The 22,346-nt window shown below is 42.1% G+C and overlaps 1 protein-coding gene across 1 annotated transcript in view; it reads left to right on the top strand.

Annotated features, from left to right (window-relative positions):
- Positions 1-14,194: 14,194 nt before the first annotated feature.
- Positions 14,195-22,346, top strand: part of fgf11a (fibroblast growth factor 11a) — a 112,696-nt gene continuing 104,544 nt past the window's right edge. The window contains exon 1 of the mRNA XM_069672080.1: positions 14,195-14,529. Coding sequence (XP_069528181.1) covers positions 14,337-14,529 — 193 coding nt within the window. The 5' untranslated portion in view covers positions 14,195-14,336. The remainder of the gene's footprint in view (positions 14,530-22,346) is intronic.

Raw genomic sequence — 22,346 nt, 5'->3', positions numbered from 1 at the left:
ATTTAGGATGAACTCAGGAGCACAATGGCTTTTAAATGGGACTCAAAGTAATGAAATATGGGGTTTTCACAGACACTTGGCTTGGTCCCCTTCGATCCAGGAATCGGCAGACAATAAAAAATAGGTGAAGGTATTAATGCTGCAAATCCTGACATGGCTGCCAACACCTGAGACCCTTGATACATCTTCGGCCGTGGTACCTGCACTGGAGTCATTGTTTCAGTTTTGCCTCACAAAAAAATACACACAAGAGCTTGTATTTAGACAACCAACAAGTCTAGTGAAACTTTAAGTAGCAGAAAAAACGTATAGCAGTGAAACAAATTCTTCTTGCATGTCATCCTTGCTCCTTTCTCCTTAACTGAAGCAAACATTCGCTGTACTCACATTAACTGTCATTTTGGTTCCAGTCTGCAGCCACCCTGAGTTGTGTACAGCACACTGTGAGTTTGTAATTCAATATATTCTGTGTCTTGTTGCTTGTCTTGTACAGCAGACAAATAACATAGTCCCTATTGTTTTCAGAAAAAAAGGCTTTCTAATGGTTCCATGGGCACAAATTAGAAAGAACATTTGATGGGACTGGATGAATGACACCTAAATGTAAAGCAGATAACTTTTTATAATAAGGAATAAAACCCCTAACCTTTCAGGCCTTTCCAACTCTTGTATGAGGTTTACTTTGTACCTCAGAGTGATGTGGGGTAAGCTTTGTCCTGGGTAAGGAGCTGGTGATTGGACCACTGACTGACTGTTGGAGACGCAGTATGATGAGCTGGAGTGAGTGTTAATCATACACAGATTGAGTACCTGTCACTATAGTTTTACCTCTGCAATAGGGAGTCACAGTTTACTAAACTACACTGCAAAAATGGTGAGTTATTATGTCTAGTGCCTAATATCATTATTATTTTCATTATAGTCTATTCTTTCATTATTTTTCACTCAATTCATACAAATCCATCCCAGCTATCAAGGTTTTTCCCACAATGCACGGTGACACTTTTCAATGTCTTGTTTTGTCTGACCAACAGTTCAGCACCAAAAGATATTCAGTCACACTGACATGGAGAAACTGACACCACAGAATGTTGAACAACTTAAATGACTTAAGATTGAGAAATTTTCATTAGTGATCCACTTGTATGATTTTAAATGATTTGGATGAATCAGAGGCTAAACTGAATCCTCTTTTCTTTTTTTTCTTGGTGCTAGTTAGCCCTTAATAAATAAAGTGAAAAAATAAATTGTTGAACCTCACAGAATAACAGGACCAGGAACTTATTACTATTTTCTGTAAGTGAAGTTGTATTGGGCTGCACAGTGGTGCAGTGGTTAGCAATGTTGCCTCACAGCTAGAAGGTCACTGGTTCAAACTCCGGTTTGGACAAAGTGGGCCTTTCTGTGTGGAGTTTGCCCCATGAGTGGGTCCTCTCCGGGGTCTCTGCCTTCCTCCCACAGTCCAAAGACATGCTTATTAGCTTCAGTGGTGACTCTAAATTGACCATAGGTGTGGGTGTGAGTGCGAAAGTTTGTCCGTCTCTATGTGTCAGCCCTATGATTGACTGCCGACCAGCCCAGGGTGTACCCCGCCTTACCCCAGTGACAGCTGGGATAGGCTCCAGCCCCCCACGATCCTGAACAAGATACGGTATAGATAATGGATGGATGGATGGAAGTTGTATAATTATTATAATGATTTATCGTTTACTTTTTCAACACATTATTTTGAATAGGAAAAAACACTGGACCAACATTTAATGAGAGCTCTCAAAGATCATCATAAAGTCATATGGTGTCTCTTGCTTTGTTCAGTTCATTTACAACAGATTTTTTCAATATATTACTGCCTCAAAGAACATCTTATCTTTTCCTCGTATAAAAACAAACATTGGAATAAAAACTGTTGATTTGCAAATGCGGTCAACAGTTTTGCACGGTGGTTAGCGCTGCCGCCTCACAGCTAGACGGTTCCTGGTTCGGATGTAGGGGCCTTTCTGTGTGGAGTTTGCATGTTCTCCCCGTGCATGCATGGGTTCCCTCAGGTACTCCGGCTTCCTCCCACAGTCCAAAGACATGCTCGTTAGGTTCACTGACAACTCTTAATTGCCCATAGCTGTGAGTAAGTATAAAAAGGTTGTTTGTATCTATGTGTCAGCCCTGTTATTGACTGGTGATCAGTCCAGGGTGTACCCCGCCTCTCGCCCAATGACAGCTGGGATAGGCTCCAGCGCCCAGCGACCCTAGACAGGATAAGCAGTATAGATGGATGGATGGATGGACACACACATACGCACACACACACACACACACACACACATATACATGTATATATACACAGTTATTATAGCACTAATTGTTGAACTTCACAAAACTAAAGGAGCAGACAGTTATTTTTAAACCAATATTGGAATAAAAACTGATGACTTGTAAATACTATTCTCAAATGTAAACTACTGTTTGTTGCTGAACTTGAGCTCTTCACAGGGCCGCTGTGGCTTAGAGATTAGAGTTCTTCCTCCAATTAAAAGGTTGTCAGTTCGAGCCCTAGCTCCTACCGTTTACATGTCGCAGTATGTTAGGGCAAGTTACTGAAACCCAAATTCCACGCAGAGTTTTAGCCTACGGTGTGTGAATGGTTGTGTAATGTTATGCAACTATCAACATACATTATGTGTGAGGTGAGCATGGGGAGGTGAGGACACTATTGTTCATCAAGTGTTTACAGGGAATCCAAAAAAATGAAAATGTGAATGTAATCTTACGAGGAATAATCAATAAAATCAACTGTGTAGAACTCTGCAGCGGAAAGATTAACATCTAAAACATGCGAACAACGCATTAGTAACCTGCTCTGGTCACACTTGTTGTCGCAGGAGTTTTATTTGCAGCATCCAGGGAGGTGAAAGTGGCGGATACCGGCGTTATGTGTTCATTAAAGTCCCTCCACAGCCCTTCATATCAATCCCAATTTGGGGCCCATTTGTCTTAGGCTGGTGCGGGTCAACAGGCACTGACTGACACAGAAGGATGCTGCATTATTGCATTATTTGAGGCAGCCCAGCGCCGCTGAGCCATAATTTACCAGCATCTAATCCACAGCTGTATCGGGGGATTTAGAGGTGAGCTGGTGGTAACATGCAGATGGAGCAACACCTACAGACACACACACAAGCTAACTAATAGATCCAAACACAGTTCAACACAGTTCATAAAACACGCAAATGATAAACATGCGCTTTTCAACCTCTTGTAGCAGCTTTGACAGGGCTCCATTTGCGGTTTTATAGATGCACTGTGTGTGTTTTCTATCTTTATTGGCTGTGTTTATCTGTGACACCAAGTCCTGCAATGACATGGGCTGATATATGAAGTCATAATGTGTTAGCGCCCTCAGCTCCCCTCATACAATCGCTGATGTCGAGATGACAAATCCTGAGCTATATGTTATACAGCACTGTCTACACTGAACAAGATGATTTTTCTACATATAGAGTGAGTGTTTAAATGTTAACCATAAAGAGCACACTCTTTTGTGCATGTTCCTCATGCCTCTGTCACATCCCCAAAACAGTCTTTGTGTGCAGATTGTTTATCCCATGCTAATCTAAACCAAGTAGTGCTGCAGCCTCCAGACCTCACTTCTGTCCTCATCTCTTCTCCTTCCCTGTTATCCACATTAATCTAGCCCTCCAGCCTAATGTAGGAACAGATATGAAACAGGAGGAATAACAGATAAGCATTTATGCTTTTATTTTTAAAGCAGCTGTGAGAAAGTTTAATTTTGTGTAGATTTCCATGCCCCCTGTAGATAAAACAGAAAGGCCTAGCATTCTTGCTCTGGCTAGCTCATGCTTTCTTTTTGGATACTACTGTTATTGCAGTTTCCAGGATGGATAGCAGGAGGTAAAATAACAATTTAAAGCTATAAGAACCATATTTGCACTATGAAACGCAATTAACCTTTTTCATAAACATTACTATTCATACAGGTCAGAACCCTCAACTGCACTTCTGAATGCTTCCACATGGAATGGGTCTCTTTTTACCCACTCAAGGTGAATCATATACAAAATAGAAAATAACTGGAGAAACAGCAGTGATATCTTCCAATACTGAGCTCAAGTTTTTATAGCAGGCCTACCTAGTTTAACCTGCAATACATATAACAATTTTTCACACCTACCTTTCCTGCAGAGGCTTTTTGCAGCCCTTGTATGGAGTCAAATAAAGGTCAAAAATAATTTCCTAAACTTTTACTGTTACTAAACTGTTTAGGTGTCTTAAAATTTGTGCAACAATATTTTTTAACTTTGAGATTTCACAAAGTCTGAGTTACAGACACATACATTTCCTATGTGCATGTGTGAACCGGAAGTTAAAAGCTACGATTTATGAGTTACAAGCATAAAATTTGAAATTTCTTTACGCCTCAGCTAACCAGTCAATCAGCTCGCCTCCACGTTGTCCCCTGACCATCCATTTAGAGGGAGCTAAACTGTCCAACCATGGCGCAAATTTCTCAAATTTTAAGCCCACATACACAAATAGTTTATATAGCTACAAAAACTTTTTAGACATTTGCACAAAATATGTCTACATCTGCAAAACTTATAACACATTTCTGCATTGACAAATTTAGATACTTACACGCAAATTTTATTTCACACACACACACACACACACACACACACACACACACACACACAATACGCGAAGAACAACTGCAAGATGTGAAATTATTTGTGAACATTATTTTGCGAGGTCAGAATCTTTTTGACCTTCATTTGACTCCATACCATTGCTGCACTTTCAGAATCTGAATATCAGTGAGCTCAACAAAACACTTACTTTATGATAAATCCTCAAACTCAAATGTTGTAACATTACATATATGATTCCCATCTGCTCTAAGAAAAACAATACCAATATTTGTCCATCAAAGAGTTGTATAACACGTACAACAAATACGGTGGCAGAACGATGTGTGAGTCACTCATCTCATTTGAGAATCAATTGTCTATGTTCAAAACAGAAGGGAGGAACCCTTTCAAAGAGGGGCAGCATTGCTATCATTAACACAGACTAATAACAGGATGAAGGAAGGAGGATGAGAGAAAAAAACAGCCTTAATCAGGGTTATTGGAGCCAGAAATAACAAATGAGCCAACACGCCTTTACATAATGAGCCTGAGATTAGACTGGGAGGCAAAACAGGAACAGTCACCTCTACAGTGTCAGCGAGAGAAATAAAGAGGGTTACACAAGAGAGAGGGTGGGAGGGGGAGAGAAGATGAGATGAGTAATATGAAGAGGGGGAGAGAGATTAGGATGGGTTACATGTGGAGAAGAGGGAGAAAAAGATGATGATTGATGTTTTATTACTTTCATCGCTCATCGTAAGAATGTGGTGCAGTAAAGAAACAGTCCAAAGAAAAAGCTGTTCAATTATTTCCATATGAATACGCTGTGGCAATAGTTTGCCAAATGCTATGCCAAGTCATTGAGCTAAAAGCAAGTATTTGTTAAGCATCCATTTCCCTGTGCGAAAAACATTTCATGACATGAAGCCTCTGTATTTAACTGTTACCAAGCAATATGGTAAATTGTAACCTGCATATACTCCCTCAGGCTAACTTGCAAAATGCCCAATAATTGAGATAAAAAACTTTACATAAAACAATTGACATTCTCAGGTGCTAATTTAGCAAGTTATACTGATGTAAACATTCTAAAATACGATGCAACCTCTTAATTGCTAAACAAGAGCATTTTGATATCATCCATAAATGCTAGCCACTGAAACAACTGGCAACCAAGCAATTCAGGAACATGCTAACACTGTAGCTTTGCTAGTTCATCACAAAATCTCACTGACATGGGCTGCTGTTGTCCAATTAGGGTCTGAACAGCCTATTAGCTTAAGCACCAACAGGAAAATAGTTTTTTTCAAAAGAGATAATTGTACATGTAATTTGATTCCTGTCTCATAACCGTGTTGAGTAACGTTATGAAAGTAACTTGTTACGTTAGAAGATTACTGCCATTAAAAAGTAAGTGTTAAGTAAGTATGTTACCTTCTGAGAAAAGCAACATGTTAGATTACTTTAATGTTAAAAAATTAAAACCCCTTTACGATTCGTTATGCATGATGGTTATATTGTCAGGACAGTGTGTAGCCTACTGTCTAACTTTGAATGTATTGACTCTGCCATCATTGCATAGCCTTGTTTACAGCCCATAATCTGTAATTCTGCAGCCTAATAACAGGAATGACAGACACAATATAACCTTATTATGCTAACAATCTCACAGCAAACTGGGCAGAGGGATACAGTATTGGCACAGCCGTTTCAATGATAACAATACAACACGGGCTCTTAGTCCCACAAGTGTTGTGGAGCTTTGTTAAGCTTGTAGATGCTCCTTCTTTGAAGAAGAGCTGTTTGCAGCTGACAAGCACTTATCCTCCAGGCACAACTTACATTTCACTGTGATGGTGTTCCTGTCCCTTTTGCTAAAAAATTCAAAACGAAGTAAATATTTCCACAAAGTAAATGCTGTCCTCTCTGCCATCTCGTTAGTTGAAGTAGCTACACAGCTGACACAGCTGTAGTTTACCTTCTGCTGTAGAAGTAGAAGAGAAACAGAAACAGAACTTTGTGGATTTTATTATTTATTTGGCGACAAAAGGAAAACGGAAATATAGCAATTTTTTCCAGTAATGGATTACTTTTTATGAAAAAGTAACAAAAAACTGATAACTTGAATTGCAGAACAAACGCATTACAGTACTTGTGATAACAAAAAAGTAATCAGAGTCTAACGGATTACTTTGTAACGTGTTACTCTTAAAGCTGCTGACAACCATTAGCAAATAATCGATCTTCGCCAGAGTACATTAATAAAACTGGACGGTGCAATGCAGCAATGATAGCCATTCTTGTCAAATGGCTGTCTACCTTAACACTTTAGGCTGGTAGAAGGCATGGCACAGAGCAATGCACTATTGATTTGATGGGATTAGTGTGAATTTCTAACAAAGCTTCTGTTGATGAGTTATCACTATCCGAAACAGCGGAACACTATTGATAGAACTCATAATAGTCATGGCCCATTCTGATTGTTGTTTTTTTCCATTGGTACTGTTATTAACTCAAAGTTAATATAAGCTCTCCATACAAATAAAGTACCTTGTGAATTGCACTCAGGAAGACATGCAGACAGAACTGGGCCAGTCTGTCTGTGTGAGGAGTGGAGGGCTGAGGGTGGTGAGAGGGAATGGCAGGGTGGAAAACAATGCTGTTGGTGCCCTGTGGCTGATGAGGCCAGATCAGATCATGGTGTCACCGTCAGAGGCTTTTGCCAATGGAAACTGACTCGTACAGAAAACCGATTCATGTCCAGCCACCCGTGGATGTCATTGGTGCAGGCACGCAGGCTGGAACACAGATGTCGCAACAATCAAAAAAAAAGCACACAGTCCCAACATGACCAGCGCATGTATTTCATTCTCTTCCACTCTATGTCCCTGTTGGTTTCATTGTCTCTCTTTCTGTCGGGGTGTCTCTCCGTTTTGGCCAGTGTTCCTTTCTGTCTCCTTGGCAGCTTTGTTTTCCCTCCTGGCAGTCAACAGACCATGTCTTGGCTCGCCTTCTCAGAGTGATGTCTTCATTTCAATCCACCAACGCCTGTTTCCCAACAACCCCCTTAACCAAATCTCGCCTCTGTATACCAGTTTCCCTCCTCGACCTTCTTACAGAAACAGTGCCCTTAAAGCTGCCAGGTTTAGGCACAGTCTAGTGGACTGTCTGCCTCAGCACTGTGGGCTGGAGCTGGATATTGTGGGGTGTTGAGTTTTGTAGTGAGGGTTGAGGAAAGCCCTTGGGTGTGGTGTTGGAAAAGATTGCTACAGTGCAGTAAGAGGACAGGACATGGCAAGGGAGAGAGAGAGAGGGATAATTACGTTATTTAACAGCTCAGGAAACTGCAATAGGGTCTTGATAGGTGATTGAGCATGTGTGTGTGTGTCTGTGTGTGTTTGTGTGTGTGAGAGAGAGGGGAAATCCTGCAAGGTTCTCTCTTCTTGTTCCCTGCCAGGCCAGCAGAAACTGAGAGGGAGAGACCAGTAGCAGGTTTGCCTACAATAACAGAATCTCCCTATCATTTTACATTTGCTTTCTCAGGGGAACACTGACTGCTCCGGGGGGGCAAGCACTGTTGCTCTGCTGTCATCACAGTTTAATGCAAACCTTGTACCACCACAGAAGGGGAATTATTCTTTTCTTTTTTCCCCCAACACCCCTGTGGGCAGTTTATCACTGCAACTGCCCTTGGTAATCCTTCACAAGTCCAGTTTAGTGTTGGCAATAGAATATAACTCCAAACTTCCTGTGTAAGAAAGGATGATTTAGCCTCAGATGCTTTTGTCCTCTATTATATTCAGACTGCATTGCCGTAATGTTTTAATTTCATTATCCAGACTCACATTGTCTGAATGTAAGCTAATTTCATTGTTATTTATTTATTTATGCAATTGGTCTGGCGCTGTGATGATGACATCCTCATACTCGTTCCTGCCAGCAATGGTCTTTTTTGGATTGGTTGCATTTTTAACAGGAGGAACAGTCGTCAATGAGCACAACATGATCAAAATGTAATGACTGACTGAGAAGGAATCAGGAATCAGACTACAGAGCGATTGTATGTTAATTCTTTTTGAAACACTCTCTTACTCTGAACTTGTCAAAAATAGTGACCCTAAGCTTCAAAATAAGACAATGTAGGTACTCCCTCTAGAGTCAGTTTTGTCATTGCAGGGCTCCGCTGTCAATTTAGCAATAATAGATATGCAATGTCTGATAAGACTTTCAAAATAAAGCCCTCAAGCTAGCAATAATTAAAAAAATATATATTAAATTTGATTTCCAAAATAAAGCTTATTGATTATTCATTTCACACTTTATGAAGTTTGGATGTGCAGCAATACTTAACATTGTGAAACCAAAGCTGTTTGGCTAAGAAGACTTAACCTAAGACTTATATAAGAACCAAAAATACTTGGTAGGTTTAGGGAAGGATCATGGTTTGGGTTTAAAAAAGGTGTGCTGGTTTAACTCAGTTGGTAGAGCTGGGGCCCCATGTAGCGAGGTTACAGCCCTCGACCCACGGATTGCAGGCTCAACTACTAGTCTGCCAATCATCTGGTGCACTCTCTAGTACCCACATTTCCTGTCTCTCTTCAGCTGTCCTATCGAATGAAGGAAAAAAACAAAAAATAATCTTAAAGAAAGGGGACATACATTAGTTATTGACTTAAATTACTTAACAAACATAACTAACGTACGTATGTAACTAAAGTTCATATTTTACGTAGCTTAAACAGAAGTTAACTTCTTAACAAATGCCATCAATGTCCATAGGTTTCACACGAGAATCAAATCCCAGTCTCCTAGATGAAAGTCATGTTTGTGTTGGATCCATCTATTGCTTATAACCTAATCCCTAAAAGGGACTTTTGTGCTTTTTATATTACATCATTGAGCTTCAAAGGCTACATCTAACAGTACGCCATACGACAGTGTCCATAAGTGATGCTGAAGAGAGACCAGGCATCTAATATTTTGAAGGGTTGGGCAAATAACTTAGCTGTCTTTGATAACTTGTGTGAGAGAACTGTCTGCTTTCTATTCACACATAATAATTCTTATTTTGTGCAATTAGCATGCTCGGACAGAAATATTTAAGTATTCCACAACAGTTTGCCACAAACCCGAAAAGTGGGATAGAAGGAGATGCAGGATACAGACAGGCAAGGAGGACAACAGCAAGATGTTATATCAAATACAACAACAGCAACAGATAATACAGACTTGTGATTACACATCCAATAATAATGGTAAAAGACAATAACACAAACAATAGTTATTGTCACAGTTAAAGTCAACAGTTGTATTATTACCATTAGCAACAATAATAATGATATTGGGGAATACTGATTTGAATAGTTGGGGCAGTTGGACTTGTGCAGAAACAGACAATATTGTAGTACTGTGCTGCTCTCCGGTCTTCACATATAGATGGAGGGGAAGAGGGGAGGAATAAGTTCGATTCTTCTGTCTTGGTGTTATTTAGTTATGTACTTTCACCATATCGCTACATCTTTGGCCGCTGGCTGTTGAAAAGCTTGTCATGCTGCCAGCTTATCACCAGTGTTATTCAGCCTGAGCATTAACAAATCTGCAGTCACGGTGGAGAGCTTGAATGGAGGCCAACAGAGAAGGTATGGAGATGTCAACTAAAGTCAGAGGAAATATTAGCACTCAGAAGATTGGATTGCAGGCTAAATTTGATGGTGCTATTGCTATTGCCAATGCCAATCGCTGGCTCAAACCTCTGTGGTGTTTTTTTGTGTTATTTATTTGGACTTAATCTAGCCAGGACTGTCTCTTGAGATTTAATTTTTTTGTGCTGCAGTGCGCTGGTCACAACGGCAGCACAATTAGCCTATAGTGTGTTACTTGAACCAACACCAAGCCATTAATTCCCTTGATCATTAGTCTTTTGATTGCCTGCCAAATTTCAGGAATATTCACAAAAGTTAACATGTTGACGTTAGGCTGATTTGTCTTAACCATGTTAACCATCTTGCTTAAGCCTATAAGCAAAGTTACCCATGATTACTCTGATCTATGGATAATCTCTGATAATGGGTAATCACCAGAGTTGTCCTAATTCATCTGACGCACCAGGGATATATGTACCAATGCTCATGATGGTTAATTCAATAGTTGTGAAAATATTGGAATGATCAGGGGATCATCTTTGTTGGAATATTTCTCTGGTTGTCCACGATGGCCATACCAAATTTCATGGCAACCAAGAAATTGTTAATTAGATTTTTCAGAACAAAGTGGGAGACGGGTGAAATGCAAAACCAATGATCTCTCGCCGTTCTTCCTCCACTCTGTTAATCCGAATCTGATTGGCTGTAGGAGCCGTATTTGTCAACAGAGCTGTCAGTCATCAATTTGACAGCATCAAATAACTAATTAAAAATAATCTTGTCAGAAAAATGAACATGAATCAGCATGTAAACAAGTAAATCAGCATGATAATAAATAGCTATAATGACAGAAACCATGTTTGAGAAAAATGTATTTGCGTGTATTTTGATTTTATAGTTTGACCCATGTCCAACCTGTTAACATGGAGGAGGCGGGCTTTATGACCTATACTGCAGGGGGAGCTCAAAATGTTTTGGCTTCACTTTTAGGGAGCTGTCATGTCGTCCATCTATTATACAGTGTTTGTGCAAAACCAATGACCGATGACTAGCATGATGGAAAAATCGTCTTACCAAATAAATGGAAATGTTAGTTTTGAATCACCTGTCTAACCCTGATTTTGCTGCAAAGTCAACTCACAGATCTAAGGTCTCTTTTCAGCTGATTGGACAAAGTAAAAAACAAAACACAAATGACGTCAGGCACTAACTTGAGTTGAAGTTTTCAGTTACCTAAAACGTTAAGAGAAAATAGCACTCTGGGGGTCCAATACACAAGGTGCCAGAGGGCAATAACCATGTACTGTGTGATTGGGCAGTCAACAAACTTGCAGTTCAAAGTACCTGGTCCTAGGTGGACAGGGTGTTGTTTTTGGTTTTAAAAAGCAAGATCATACCACCATCTAAATGGACCTAAAGTCAAGTCACATTTACAACTAATTTGCACATGCGGTTTAATATGCTGCAGCTTACCAGCTAATTAGCAATCTTGCCTCCAAGTTGACATTAGCAGGATGAATGTTTGGGGGCTCCTCTTCAACAAGCCAAGTCACAGGAATAGATGTCTGTTCATGTTTTGAAGGAGATCGGAAGGAGACTTTAGCGAGCTGGTTTGGCCTTTAAAAGTCTGTTACTACTGTGTTACATGAATAAGAGTGTAATGCGTTGCCATTGATAGAAAGCTGATGTTAATGCTTGATGCAAAGATTTGATTGGCTCTCTGGAAACATGTTTTCCATCTATGCAGAAAACTAAGGGGTGCCATTATAGAGAAACCAAAAAAATACTGGTGGCTTGTTTCCAGCCTGTCGGAACATCGTTAAACAGTATTCGTATTAGATATGTGGCAGGTTAGAGCCAGTTAATTGTCTGGGTCAGTGGATTTGGACATTTGAGTTCTGACAATGCAGCCTCTCTCAGTAATGTCTGGACATATTTAGGAGTGCAGTTCCTCCGTAAAAGTGGCTTTTGATAGTGTGTTTGTGTGACTGACTGATGCGCTAACAGATTTATGAATAATGTGACGGCAGTGACATTTGGTCCTGACTGACTTCGACTGTATCACAGCCTCTATACGTCCTTGTCATAGCTGAGAGCACAGCAGTGACAGCCTCACTTAGTTTGTCTCTTTAAGCCAACATCACAGCAGAGATGGTGGGGTGGGACGGACGAGTAGGAGGGTTGAGTGTAGAGGGGAGGGGAGGAGCTGGGTAACCCCAGCTTTGACCTGGCCCAGCTCAGCCTGGTCCGGTCCCATACAAAAGAAGCGATGAAGAGAATAGGGAGGAAGGGACTTTGAACGGCAGACATTGAAGGAGGGATCAGAGTGACAGAGGGGGAGGAGAAAAGGGAGGGAGAATGAAGAGCAAAGGGGAGGGTTTAGGGAAATAGAGTTGAGAGAGAGGGAAGGAGAGAGAGAGAGAGGGAGGGGGAGACAGAGAGAGCATGTGAAGCACGCTGCCAGCGCTCTCTCGGTAATGCACTGTGAACAGGGACAAGCGAGAGAGAGAGTCACACACACACACACACACACACACACACATTCACATACGTACATGCTGCCTCTATCACACACCCTCACACCTTCACACTGTGCTGCTCCTACACACACAAATACACACTGGCTCACACGTGTGCGCTGAGGCTGAGAGGTGCCTTGTTTGGGAGACACACTCTTTCACACTCATGGACTCACACTGTGCAGCTGGACTCAACAGAACCAGACCGGACTACTGTCACCCACCAGTGGAGACTCCCGCATGAGCAGCAGCCATACAGCATCTACCGTAAGGAATGACTACCTGCCAGCACACCCCCCTTCTCTGTCCACCTTCACCTCATCTCCTCTCCCTCCCTCCCTCCCTTGCTGTCTCCCTCCATTCATTCATCCCTCGTTCTCCCAGCTGTGAGGCAGCATGCGTGGCTGAAGGACACAGCGGTGCGCTCTGCTGTGGTATAGTGCGCTTGCCGAAAGAGTTGGAGTGCCCGATCCGATAGGGGGGATAGATAGACTCGCTGCGCTCCCTCCCTCCCTCTCTCCTCATTCTTTCTGTGTCCCTGTCTGTCTCTCTATCCCCGCGCTCTCTCGTTCATGAATGTCACCTCTATCTCTGGGAAACGCTGGATTTATCAAGCCTCTGTCTTTTTCTCGTCTTCTCTCAGGGTGCGGGTGAATGCAAGGGTGATGCCAGGAGAGCTTGAAAGACAGCAAAGAATCAAGCCGTCCGGCAGCGTCCTTCTGCATCCCTTCATCTTCGCCCCAGCTTGCGGAGCTGATACCTCAGGTCGGACAGTCCCTACTTCTTCTTCTACTTCTCTGTCATTGTTTCGGACAGAGAGATTTTATATATGAGGGACAGTGCGAAAAGGATCCGCAGTGTGTCCCGTCAGTGTCACTCCTGTTATTTTGGAGAGTTGATTATCGGACTTCTTCATCCCCTGAATGATTCGGGCTTGTGATCTTGAGGACTGGGCAAGTTAAGGGGACTAAATAAGAATTTTGGTTTTGGTATGCCTTCACAATGCGACGCATGGTTCTGTCGCTGAACCCTTTCTGACAGGATTGAGTCAAACTTAATTGGATCTCCAGGAGGGGGGTTAAGGCAAACTCAGACTGGGACAGAGGCATTGGGAGACATCGGTGACATTGGATTTTGGGTGGATAACAACATGACAGTGACGTATCAAGGCTGAATCTGAACCTCACTCCCAACGGGAAAACAAACTACAGAAGGACATTTACAGGAAAACGCTCATCAATCCAAATCTTGATAGGCATCAATTGTCAGTTTTGGGTGGGCCTTTGAGGGATCCACCCTTCTTTCTTCCACCTCCTCATTTTATTCCCTCCCTGTCCCTCTTTTTCTGCCTTGCTTCCCATCGCTTCGGTCCATTCTCAGAAGGCCCCTCCTCAGCTCTGCACCCCTCCCTCAGCGGTGCTCCGTCGCCCTGGGTGAGCGGGCAGGGGGGTGGCCCACGGTACCCCCCGACACCTGGGCGCCACCGAGCCGCCAGAGGCTGGTGAGGCGGCGGCAGGGTCAACGCTGGGAAGATGGCCGCTCTTGCCAGCTCCCTAATTCGCCAGCGCAGGGAGGTCAAGGACCCCCAGGCAAACCGGCAGATCGCCAGCAAGCGCAAACCCTGCCCAAAGAGCAACAAGTCACTCTGCCAGAAGCAAATCCTCATATTAATATCAAAGGTTCGACTATGTGGCAGTCGAGGGAGAAAAATGGAGAAAAGACCGGGTGAGTCCCCACAGGCCTTCCAATTAAAATCTTTTTTACCTCCTTCCTTCCTGTACTCTCACATCTTCTCTTCTTCTTTGCTTCATTTTCTGCCTGTTCTGGATAACTGGATTTTGATGGTTGACTTGCCAGACTACAGATTAATCCTCAACTGTAAAGCCTCAATAGAGAACATCCCCAGCCTGTAATTTCCAGTTCAGGACTTAATCTGAATCTGGGAAACATCCCAGCCCATCTTCCCGGTAGCTGTACACAAACATGTCCTGTATTTATGCTAGCACAAGAAATGAGTAAATTCCAGCTTAATACACACAAATTTGTACCACTGACCAGAGGCATGACCTAGCTTGTGTTGTGTCTGTAGTGATGACTTTGTTGAGGTACTTGTCAACACCTCCAGACACACTCTAGTAATCTGCAAGCGCACAACGAACTTGGCTCATACATACAGTGATTTACTGTGATATAAAAATGTCAAGTGGCGCCTCATTTGCAATTCTGGGGGCCATTACTCTCTCTGTGCTTCCTTCACAGTGAGGCCTAATTTGTCTTGTGTGTTTGCATGTTAAATGTAATTGCAAAATTATTCATTGAAGCTTAATGAGACAGTGACACTTGATTTGTGTGATGAGTGTGTCTGGCTGCATATGGTGATGGTTTTTGACATTATGAGACAAAGATAAATTGAGTTGTGGAAATGATAATCAAATGTGTTGATATTGTTTCTAAATAATTGATAGATTTTGATGCTTTATAATAATAGAGTTCTGTGTTCTTGGTTAAACCTTTTGGTTGTATTTGGAATATTAGGCAGGACTGAGCAGTAAACAAGTTAATTTAGCTTAAAGACATTGGCCTTTTAAGTTGCAATTTTTTGTCTGGGTCATTTCTGTTTGTGCTTTTGATTTTACATTTTTTTTCTCTAAATTATACTTTATTTATTTTTAATGAATGCTTTATCAGTCTTCCCTGTTTCGACTTACAAATTACGAAATTACTAGTTAAAAACTACACTTTACCGCAAATAGATTTTTGGTCACTCATTTTAACAATGTGTGTATCCTCGTGTGTGTGTTCCCTGAGCTTGTCCTCACCTCACCAGCCTCCGTGTGTGTGTGTATTTGTGTGTGTGTGTTCCCGTCCCCAAATCTCCCTTCCTTTACTTCCGTGTACAGTATGTGTGTCCTTTTCTAACCCACGCAAATGTGTTTGTGTGTGTGTGTGTTCTATATTTATTACCTCAGTTTGCCAAGTTCATCATGATAATTACGCAGGGAACCTCTAACGTTGGAAGCAGCTTCTGCCATTGAGGCGGCTGCTCTCTATATTGTAATTATGGTTGTAAAATATGTTGGACAGGTCGTGGCAGTGCCAGCTCTTTGGGAAAAGGCCACGCGTGCATCATGCCCATTGTTTGAAACCATTTCCATCCTAATAACTTTAGTGCTTCTCTCACTCTTATGGATTTATTATGCTAATCGGTGGGACGAGGTATAGAGACTGTGGTTAGAGACACATTACCAGCCTAACCATTTCAGGTTGTGATTTATAGGGGTCTGTGTTAAGTACCGTGTGTGGCACTCTGCGTCTTCATCATTCTCTCAAGGAGGCTCGTCATGTGTGTGTTCGCCATATGGAGGACACTGCTGACCCCTGGCTATGAGTGGGTGTGCTAGCTGGTGTGTGTGTGTGAGAGTATCTCCCTCCTTCTCTGAGCTCCAGCCTGAGGCTACAGTTGACCCCTGGCTAGGAATAAACGACTAGACTATTCCTGAGCCGTAGCCTCCACCTCCTGTTCTTCCTGCTCCTCTTCCTCTGGTTGGCAGGACTTCAGAGCAGGCTGCTTACAGCTTGCATCCACTTTGCCTCCAACTGGCCTCCATTGTTTATACTGGCCTTTTCTCTCGGTGTATTCTGCATTCTGTGGCTTATAGTCTCTTGCATTGTTTTTTGGTTGTTTTCTGTTGGCTTTGGATTGCTGCATTGCCCTCTTTTGGCTACCTTCTCTTGATTTTGTTGGGTTTTTTCAAGCACAGATACTCAATATTCATTTCTCATACACAACAGAAAAACTGGGACGATAAGATAGAAGGGAGTACCTCAGGCTTTTAAATAAATATTCTAGCCTGCTTTGACATCACTCAGCTGATAGCAGGATGACATATTAAAGCATCAGTACTCATACAGCCTTGTAATTCATAATCTGTGGTAAACACCACATTTGTGTTGTCGTATGCATAAGCTTGTATAGATGTGGCCATTACCAATCATTATCATGTTTTCTTCTAACTTAGATGTCAACATCTACAATACCATGTGCAGTGATGCCCATATAAGTAGTTTTTCAGCAGCTTCGAAACAATATGATCACCCTCAGGTTGCTGAAAGTTAAACAAAGTTAAGTTTAAGTATTACAGGAAATTTTAACATGAAACCAGCAGTGAAAAGTCCTCCTTTCTAGGTCAGTGGTGTCACACATCACACACAAGTACTTGGAATATCATCTTTCCTGTGGCTTTACTGTTTTCACAGTGTGTAATATAAAACTAGTCTGTACATATCAGAGTAATTATTTCCAAGCATTAGTTTAGTTTAGTTTTGGTGTTGGTGTCAGGGATGTATTTCTCACTTACTAAGTAGGCTAATGATGTCACATGCCTACATAGTCAGCACCCAATGCTGCAACCTAATTTTGCACGATGACTCTGTGCCTGTTTGAAGTAACTTCATAGCTTTTGAATCCTAACCAGAAATTACTTTAAAATTGGGAGGCAACATTTGGAGTAAAAAGCTAGATTTTTAAAGCATCTTACACTAGAAATGGCAATGCCACTCCCTGAAAACACATTAATTTGCTCTGCCTCACTAAAAGTGAAGGAGAAGTCCACGAGTGAGGACTGGGAAGAGGTGCTCAATGCATTCTTGTCATATCTGTATCCAATTGACCCTTCGCTAAGTCCCGCCCCCCTTGGTTACTGTTGCTACACCGGCATGTAAATGTTATGACAGTTGTTCCAAGGGAAATAAAAGCCAGTTTCTAGGGAAATAGTCCCCAAATATCAGAGAGAAGTAGACAGAAAGGATGAAAATACGCATTTGAAAGCTACATCCAGAATATAATTTGCCAGCGGAGTGTTGAGATTGAAGAGGACATAAAAATCAAGGCAAAAGCTCACCGGTCCCAATGCAAGCGTTGGGCACCCCACGTCTCGACTATTCATGTTGATGAAAATCATTTACAGGAACAACAATGTTGTTGCACAGCAGGGTATGTCAATATATTGTTTTATTTAAAGATAGTGTTTAGTTATGACTCCCTATAACTTTCATTATCTTATATGTTTTAGCCCATTGCTAGCAAAACTAAGTTATCACACTTTTTCATTTTGTTTAAAGCGCGTCAGGATATTGCTCGCATGATCCAAACACTGGATCTGCTAAAGGTACAACAACAGAATCCTGTACAAGTTTGCCACAACAATGTCACAAACCAAGGTGGTAAAGCGGAGCACAAGAGAAGACAAGTTGACTGTCTTTCACAATTTTGAATCAATTTCTGACATCTCTCCTCTCGAGTTTTTTGGCTTCAGAAAAGCAAAAACTTCTAACGTTTGAGGATATCTCCTGTCGGACTTGCATATTCCAAATGCACACCGTTTCTGCAATTCTCCTTGTCCTGAAAGCTTGACAGGCCTCCCACGCCTAGTTACAGTTGCTAACTAACGGTGCGTCTGTGGCGGGTAGAGTTGGTCGTCTTTCAATTGGAAGGTTGGAGGTTCGATCCCCAGCTCCCTCAGGCTACATGTCGAAGTGTCCTTGGGCAAGACATTGAACCCCAAATATCTCCCTGTGGCTGGTATGAATGTGATGACGTGATTCTTCTTCTTCTTCTTCTTTGCATGACCAGATTATATCGCCGCCTTTGGCGTTTTCATGACAGCGTTTCCGTTGTGTTTTTGCGTTTTTGTTTGGATGGGGACTTTTTACAACTGTGCTTGTGTGGACAGGGTTTTTGTTGGAAACGAAGGAGGCAAAAACTCAGTTTTCAATAATACCCATTTACGTGTAGACATGGCCTTAAACACCTTCATAAGAGTTTAAACACTTACTACCTACCTGCCTCTAAGTGACGGATAGGGGGAAGTGACGTGTGTTTGCCTGTCCCAACCTGACCCACGCACCTTCCCCCTCTTGCCTCCTCTCTTCCACTGCCATCCTGCATCTCTCTCCACTCTTTCACCCCCTCACCTCTGCACACACAGACACACACACGCACACACACGTACACACACACACACACACACACACACACCCTCTAACCCTCACCTAACCCATACTAATGATGCCCCAGCACTACAGCCCACTCAGCTTATAACAAGGTCAGCTTGCCCTGCACAAACACACACTCACAAGCAAGCTAGCCTTAGCAGACACACTTTCAAGTGCAGATACACAGTGCACATATCTATAATTACAAACACACTTTCATAAATACAAGCGTTAAAAAAACACACCTAGGCACATTCATACATAGTAATAAATCACACACAAACACAAACAAATGATTAGATTTCATGATAATTTACAGAGGGTGTGTGGGAGTGAGATTATTTCACCCTGGCTTTGCGTGTGTGTGTATTTGCGTGTGTGTGTGTGCGGCTGATATGATCTAATGAGGATGTTAAGCCGCCTATTGGATATCAAAGCGAAACTGAAATAGCTTGTGTTGTCCTCTGACTGCCTGCTGGAGCAGCTGTGGAAACCCTTTTCTCTTCTGTTAACAGGATAGAATAACACTCGGAGTTGTGACTGCAGCACCGGGGCCAAGTGTTCATCCACTGCAAATTGGTGTGTGTACTGTGAGTGTTTGTGAGGGAGAGGGAGAAAATAAGTGTGTGGTTGTGTCAGAAACAAGCGATAATGCGATAGTATAAGCACATGCACCTCGACTAGACTGTTCGTCTGTGTGTGTGTGTGTGTGTGTGTGCGTGTGTGTGTGTGTGAGGTTCATTGTTGTGCCGTGATTCATCAGACCACACCAGCTCCTCTCATTAACACACTCTGATTTATCAATAATGTGCGGCAGCGTTTGGAGAGCACACATTGACTCGGGGCGATTTACTGCCTCGTAGAGCGGACACTCCGGACAGGCTACACTATAGAGGACTATATTTCTCTCTCTCTCTCTTTATCAGCTTTCTCCCTCTCTCCTCCATCCTCCAACACGCTTTCTCCTCCTCCCTCTATCTCACCTCCCTTTCTCCCACAGCCTCGAACGCCCTGTCCCCCCCCCCCCACACCACTCACTTATCTTCTCAAGGACATCTGGCTTTCTTATAACTGTCTCTCTCTGCCTCAGTGTCTGCCTGTCTCTTTCCCGCTGTGTCTAATCATCTTGTCTTTGGGCCCAGTCAGTTTGTCACTGGACGCTACAATGCTATGTTACGTAACCGTGGCTCTATTGTTAATGGATCAGGAGTGAGAGTGAAGCCCGTCTAACGTATGAAACTCTCATCGTTCACAGTTTGTTTGTTGTTCTCCGTCCTTCTTGTTGTGTACGTGACGCAGCATCACGATGCTATGGAGGGACGGAGGTTTGGTCAGAGAGACACAATAAAGTCTACTGTATGTGGATGTGATTTATGTTAATCTTAATTATGATGACATTGGTCATTAAGTTTCTCAATCCCAGGCTAAAAACTGTTATTTTTTGTATCTTTAATTTGTTGGATTTTAAAAGTCTCCCAATAAATTTAAATATAGGTGCAATGCTCATTTTTTCAGATTAACCAGGAATACAATTTTGATTTATTTGAATCAAACACCTGTTAGGCTCATTTCAATAGCTCATTACACAACTGTTATGAACGTAACTAATCATGCAACTTAAAATAACCAGTCTTCTCATCTTTGTGTCCAGTCCTATTTTTGGTGGGGAAATCCAACCGCAATCTTGAGGCCCAAAATAAAACTTTACATGAGTAACACTGAACGACCTCACAAGCCAGATATAATAAGGGCTCCCTGTGCCTTTTTTTCTACAGTTGTTAAGGCAACCACTGAATCATTAGCTGTCATGTTGTAAACTGTTATATTGTAAACTGACAGAAGGCCCGCCTCTCCTTTCATCTGATTGGACAATCATAAAAAACGCCCATGACATCGCACTTTTCTGTTTTGAGTTGAAGTTTTTGATATCCTCAAAAACGCGAGTCGCACAGAGCAGAAAAACACGAGGTGCTCTGCAACACAACAGCAACGCGCAAAAAGCGTCCCTCTCATTGAAAACAATGACGAAAAAGCCCCCCCAGCCTCTAAAATGCGTTCTATCTGATTGGGCCCTAATAGTGCTAGTGTATGGGGCGGCTGTGGCTAAGTGGTAGAGTTGGTCATCTCTCGATCGGAAGGTTGGGGGTTTGATCCCTGACTGCTGCAGTCACATGTCGAAGTGTCCTTGGAAAAGACACTGAACCCGAAATCGCTCCTGGTGGCATAGCCATAAGTGTGCGTCGAATAAGTACAGTCCATTTACCAACATATGAATAAAATATTAGTGAGATGTCATTCATCCAAATGTTGGACAGGCTTCTTGAATGGTCTGTTATATCAATAACAGCAAATTATTTGTCTGATATATGCTAAAATAATCCCCCAAAAGTCATTAACACAAGATACACAACCAGCCGAGATGTTAAGTTAAGAGCATAGGCAAACCGTGCAGGACAGCCAGCGGACCCAACCATGCCCTATTGGTGCGTAACTTTAAGCCTTAATGTGATAAAAGCAGGCACTATGTTTTAAAATTCAGCATCAAGAATGTGTTTTTTTTGTACCAGGCTGTACGAATGTTTTTGCGTGCTGTAAAGTTGGCATTTAAACATTGGGCTGTATGGGGGTTTCCACGTTATTGGAGCCAGCCTCATGTAGCCATTCAAGGAACTGCAATTTGTGACACTTCCATGTTGGCTTCGTTTTTTCAGCCCTGGAAGTTGCTGCTCGTACTCACACAAACATGGTAGTTATTTCGGCTTATAAGGATGAGGGCTGTTGATATGTCGATCGACTGTGAGATAGACAATCACTTCTTTTTCATTTCGTATTTTTTGGCCTTTTGCCTTTATTCGATAGGACGGCTGAAAATAGACTGGAGAAGAGAGTGGGGTAGACATGTACCAAAGGGCGGAGGGTGGAGGTCAAACCAGGTGCTAGTATGTCAAGGCACACCTGCTCTACACTAAGCTAAACCAGCCATCACTTCTGATGGCTTAAACTGGGTGTACGGATTAAGGTTGATTTTGACCTGAATTGAACACAAGATGCAAGGTGTATAAAAGGTGAATAAAAAAAATGACAGCGTCAGCAGAGCGTGTTCCATTATGACTTTTTTATAGTGTAGGTGTCTGCCAAAATGTATCTTCTTCCTAAACTTCAAGGCAAAAAAGTTGGCTGAAATGGCCCAAGCTGACTCCACGGCACATTACAGGTCCTATTTGCTTCACTCAAAGCATGAAAAGAACCTAAACAGTCTCATCCTGAATACAAATTTGTGTAAGAAAAACAGACTCTCACAACTATGGCTTTCATGTTCTCGTAACACTGACGCTCTTCTCTTTCACTTTTCTTTAGTAAAACTGTCCATGCGTAGTCCCACTTGCATAGAAATTGCTAGCTAAGGAATAATGCAGCTGTACCACAAGCCTGTAGATAAAAAGAGCAGAAGGGGCCCAGAGTTCAGAGAGTTAAAAGATGCTCCCTCCTTTGCAGAAATGAACAGATGTACAGTAAAACACAGTAAATTAACCTGCTACAAGCCAGTG

The sequence above is a fragment of the Semicossyphus pulcher genome, unplaced genomic scaffold (assembly GCF_022749685.1).
Source record: "Semicossyphus pulcher isolate SPU_LCO1_2020_fin unplaced genomic scaffold, fSemPul1.0.p SCAF_21, whole genome shotgun sequence".
NCBI lineage: Eukaryota > Metazoa > Chordata > Actinopteri > Labriformes > Labridae > Semicossyphus > Semicossyphus pulcher.
Note: the sequence above shows the minus strand (reverse complement) of the source record. Positions and strands in the feature narration are given on the sequence as shown.